This window comes from Phyllobates terribilis, unplaced genomic scaffold (assembly GCF_046119375.1).
Source record: "Phyllobates terribilis strain yellow unplaced genomic scaffold, ASM4611937v1 Scaffold_7423__1_contigs__length_37751, whole genome shotgun sequence".
NCBI classification, from domain to species: domain Eukaryota; kingdom Metazoa; phylum Chordata; class Amphibia; order Anura; family Dendrobatidae; genus Phyllobates; species Phyllobates terribilis.
In genome coordinates this window covers 8,627-14,042 of record NW_027370164.1, presented here as the reverse complement: position 1 = coordinate 14,042, position 5,416 = coordinate 8,627, and the positions used below count along the sequence as shown (strand labels likewise).

The 5,416-nt window shown below is 40.3% G+C and overlaps 1 protein-coding gene across 1 annotated transcript; it reads right to left on the bottom strand.

Moving 5' to 3' along the window:
- Positions 1-372: 372 nt before the first annotated feature.
- On the bottom strand, positions 373-4,004 carry LOC141251661 (uncharacterized). Its single transcript, XM_073670386.1, is given in 5 exon segments — positions 373-466; positions 1,104-1,449; positions 1,452-3,234; positions 3,320-3,468; positions 3,788-4,004. Coding segments are annotated over 5 exon segments (2,589 nt in total).
- Between the last annotated feature and the right edge of the window lie 1,412 nt (positions 4,005-5,416).

Genomic DNA, 5,416 nt, shown 5'->3' with positions numbered 1-5,416 from the left:
TCAGTGACAAGCACAGAAGTTCTTGGTATATCAATTCTCTCCACTGCTAAAGTTTTACTATCATGGTCTCCAATGATATATCCCAGAGATGCCAAATTTATCTACTCTAACATATCCATCAAAATTCATCTTGACACTATTCATATTTGATCTACTCCAATTTAGCTTTCTTTTATCTCTTAATCTAGATCTTTTTATCTTTTGAATCATGACTTTTATAATCATCTTTCCAGGCATTGAATTAACAAAAAGAGGTTGTAACAATATTCTTAATCTTCTCATTTGTCGTTATATTTGAACTGTTAAAAACCAAGTCATTTCTAATTTTTTAGATGGTCATCATAAAAAGAAAGCTATATCATAATTTACGTTCTAATTCCAAAAAGAAGATAGTAAAGTTAAAAAGTCTTCCGCGTTCTGTGTCTTTAGTTGGCTAACAACAAGACCGTTAAATTTGTTAAAAAACCTATTGAAAAAACTTAATTCATAGAATGATTGTTTAGAATTTTCATTTTGGACTCCAAATTATCGTAAGAAAGAGGTTTTTATAATGTGACACTTTTGAGTATGTCCGGACATGTGGTTTATAGATTAGTCTTTTATATGTCTATTTGAATTTTGATCATACACATAAAAGCTTGTATAGACTCAATAAGATTTGTCCTTCCACACACATTTCTACTCTTTCTTTGTTATTATGGTCATAGACATTTCTACTCTGTATTGTAATATAAATTACTGCCTCCTTCCCCTTACATTATTCTCACTTTCTTTCAACGCTATTTATCGATTAAGAAAATTATGATTATGTTAATATCTCCTAATGTATAAAGAAAGATATAGTCATGAATAATCTTGTTTAATTTCTCTTAATAAATATTTTAAGAATATTAAAATTTAAAATTTTTAGATTAATATATTTAAAGATATATACTGAAAAAAATCAGAGAATAGATGTCACCATGGGCCTCGAATTGAGATGATAAAACCATCACCCCCCAAAAGTATCAAAGTATGCTTACTGTATATAAAAATCAACACATTTTGGTTTGGCATAAAAGAAAAAACTCTTGTATTAAACCACTTAATGAACCACACTTCACCTTGGAAAACTAGAAAGTGACAATGTCCTCACACACTTGAGCTGATTGTTGAAGGAGTAAACTTTCCCAGGCAAAACCTTAACTTGAACTGAACTCCCTCTATAATGCAACCTCTTCACACAGTTGATCACATTCCCATGATCAACACACCAAAGCCCAACCTCATGAAGATCTCCTTCTTTCCATGATACATTAACCGTGACCCCACCGCGGGCCTTCAACCCCTTCACGCACCCATTGGCCCACTTGCCACGTGGCAGAGCAGGGAGCAAGTACAGATCCTTCACCGTGCTCTGAACCAACATCTCAGAAATCGCCGCAGCAAACCCGAAGTTAGCATCAATCTGAAAGGAGGATGAGCTGTGAACAAGTTGCTGTATAACCCTCCTTCATATAAGCTCTCCTTGTCAGGGTCAACAAGGTCAACCAAATGCTTGACCATCTCATAAGCATGCTCGCTGTCGTGTAGCCGGGCCCACAAGGCCGCTTTCCACGTCGTGGACCATCCTGGACCCTCAACACCCCTCTTGAACAGGGAATTATCCACTGCTTTGCACAGATCAGGGCTCTTCTCTGGAGTTATCGTGTGCCCTGGGTAGACCCCAAATAGATGTGATACATGCCTGTGGTGAGGATCAAGGTCTTGAAAATCCTCTGCCCACTCCATTAATGACCCATCTCGCGATACCTTGAACGGCGGTAGCCTACTCTGAGCTCTCACCACTCTTTGTATAAGATCATTGCTCATCTTCCCCAAGATCTCAGCAGCAGAAACAATGGAGTTGAATACTTCCTTTATGATTGAAATATCCATTGTTGAAGAGTAGCTTACACTAGCTGGCTTACCATTTGGGGCTACAAACGAATGCTCTGGAGATGTTGAAGGGTTCGTCTCAAGATAAACTCCTCCTCGGCCTTCTATCAACCAATCTAACAAAAACGACGTACAACCTTCCATAAGTGGATAAGCCTTTTCTTCTAGAAACTTCTTATCCATAGTATACGTATAATGCTCCCATAGATGAGTGCAGACCCAAGCTCCTCCCATGGGCCAAAAGGCCCACACAGCTTGACCTCTATCAGGAGAAGTTTTGGCCCATATATCCGATACTTGATGAACAACCCAACCATTGGCGTCATAGTTCACTTTCGCGGTCTTCGCTCCGGTCACCGATAAAGAGGATATGTAATCAAAGAGCGGCTCTTGACATTCTTTAAGGTTGCAAGGTAGAGACGGCCAATAGTTCATCTGAAGGTTGATGTTCAAGTGAGGAGCGCAATCCCATGCTGGTTCAATTTTATAGTTCCAGATCCCTTGAAGATTCGCCGGTTGAGTACCTGGCCTTGAACAGGATATGAGCAAATAACGGCCGTATTGAAATAAAAGCTCTATGAATGATGGGTCTTCGTCGGTTTTAAAGGATTTTACTCTCTCTGCAGTTGGGACATCAACTTCATCTTGTTTGGTTGCAGATAGTTGAAGGGATACTCGGTGGAATAGCTGTTGATAATCATCCAAATGACGCGTATATAGATCAGAGTATGAGAATCTATTGACTGAGTTGAGTTTGGTTATACAATCTGAAGTTGGGTTCTTTTTGGAGTCTGAAGGCGCAGTGAATGGATCTTCAAATGAAGATGATGCTACCAAGAGGAGAACAACCGAATCACAATCTTCAACCTTTAGTTTCTTGTTATCCACATTATGTATCACTCCTTTGCTTCCATTGATCTGCACTTGAAGAGTTGTGGTGAAATGAATTCCCTCTGGTTTGTTATTGTTATTGTTTGGGTTTGGGTTTGTGTTTGTTCTCGGTGGGATCCTCTTACCAGGGCAGCTCCCTTCAAGGACGATTTGGTCTTTTCCATTCACGTACGAATGATGATGAAGCTTACTGTCAAACGATGCTGTGAAGGAAATGGAGCCTGGCTTACTAGCTGAGATCTTCGTAACCATCACTTGATCAGGGTTTGAGACAAAATGTTGTCTTGTGAAATCCACATTTTCTATTGAGTATCTCACTGTGACAGTTGCTGTGTCCAAATCCAATTCTCTCCAGTATGTATCGTCTGTGTAAGTGATATCTGAGGTGTTAAAGTCTAGTTTTAGGTCTCCTATGAGCTGATAAACCTGCAAGAATCAGAGGAAAGAAACTTTTTTCAACAACTCAGGGTATAATAAGTAAATTAAGATATACATAGATTCAGGAGCATACATCTGAGGGATTTCCAGATAATTTGGTGTCAGCCAAAGCTGTGGCTTCATCATATCTTCCATTGTCGACAAGTTGTCTAATTGGTGTGAGTGAGTTAGGTACAGTTGGATCAGTATAGTTAGCTGGAACACCAGTCCAAAGGGTATCCTCTGCAACAGATTTTCAAATAGCAGCTGCCTAAGATAAGTATACATCGTCCCCAGATGAATCTCAACATTCAACTTCTACTTTTTAATCAATCAAAAGCAAAATCATCAGTACACACCAGGTATCCAGTTGCACGAAGAACTCAACAGCATTTGACAAGTGACACAAAAAACTGAAATAAAAATAAATCACTACTTGGCTAGATTTTTTAAAGCTTCACCTCAGATTTCCAATTTCAGCAAACAATTTTATAAAGAGACTCCGATTAACCGGGCCTATTATCAGTAATGGCATGAGTAATGAGCAGGTTTTCAGATATACCGTTAAGATTGAGAGTCTCGGTATTGACTCCGCCCCAGACCATAGCCCCAAGTCTGCCATTGCCAATGGGGAGAGCATCAGTCCAGTGCTTAGCAGCGTCCTTAAAAACGATCTTCAGCGGTCTTGAGCTCTCACCATCACCAACTACTCCTGATGGGTTCCACAGTTCCCTCTCTGCAGGTCTCTGCACCATAACCCACTCACCTTCTTCCTCCATCTCTCAAGTCCAGACAACACAAATCAAGAGAGGGGGGTGGGAGCTGCAGAGTGAGGGTAAATAGCAGAAATGGGTAGTCCAGAAAGCACGAAATCTTTTGTAAAAAACTTTTCAGCACCGACGTAGACTTGGCTTTTGTGCTATTAATGGCGTGGGCATGAAATGGATCACAAATTACGCAAGAATGGCGAGCTAACAAGGGGGACTCCAGACTCGTGAGCGTGAATGTAGATGAAAAGATTGATTTCTACCCAAAAAAATGGACAGTGACATAATTGGCGTTAATAGACATGTCAGAGGTGGGTGACAAACGTGCAGGCTAGAAATAGAATCACAAAAAAAATATGGGCCGTACTTTTCTTTCACAGAATGGGCTTGGGCATTTTTGAACGAAGTGGAGGGTGGCCCATTATGAATCAGACGGTGAAAATGTGTAATCCAAGAATTTCTCTCCGTAAAGCTAGTTCTCTCATGAGAAATGCTCTCTAATACCTCAATATGAATTTGTGGCTCTTGCCCGGAGTAGAGGGTACAGGAGGGTTTACCTAGAAACTGACTCGTAAATTGCGATTTAGTTCCTAAGTAAACTTGTGACTCACCCTCTTTCTAGCCTCGTCGCCAAGGCGAAAGGCTCCTTGATTAGAGACTGGCTTTGCCAGTGGCGCCATGTTTACCGTGAAGCTAACAGGGTGGTAGACCTGTTGGCCTATCTGGCTTTCGATTTTAGTTTTGGTTTTTTCGTGTTTCTTGCGCCGCCAGAGCCTGTTCTCGATGTTCTGTTGGAAGACACTAGGGGAAGGACTACCCCCGTTTTGTTTTGTTGTAGCCCAACTTATTTGTAATTAACGCGTACTAAGGCTCCGCTCCTCTTTAAAACCAAAAATATGAATTTTGTGGTTTTTAGAGCGGTTGGTTACAGTTATTGAGAATTTAGAGTGGTTGGTTGCAGTTATTAACGGTTGTTTTCACTTTCACTGGTGGTTCCGGTGCTATTTTTTGGTGACTTATTAGTTGTTGGCTTCAATCTATTCATCCGGTGGTGCCGGAATCTTGTTATTTCTGGTGTTGTTTCTTTTGGATGGCGTCACCATTAGATAAAAGTTCAATCTCTGAGGGAAAGTTCCCTCTTTAGGATGCCGAGAACTCTACTATTATTAGCACTGATGATTCTGTAGTCCATAAGCAATGATGGGAATTATGTCTAATTGGGAAAGTTCTGACTGGCAAGCAAGTGAGTTTTAATGTCGTCCACACAACATTGAAGCAAATTTGGAGGGTTTCATGTGGTTTTGTTGTTCGAGCACTTGGGGATCGGGTCTTTATTTTTAAATTCTTTAGTAAATCCGATAAAGAACGTGTGTGGAATGGGAGATCGTGGATGTTTGATGATTCTCTATTAGTCATCAAGGAGT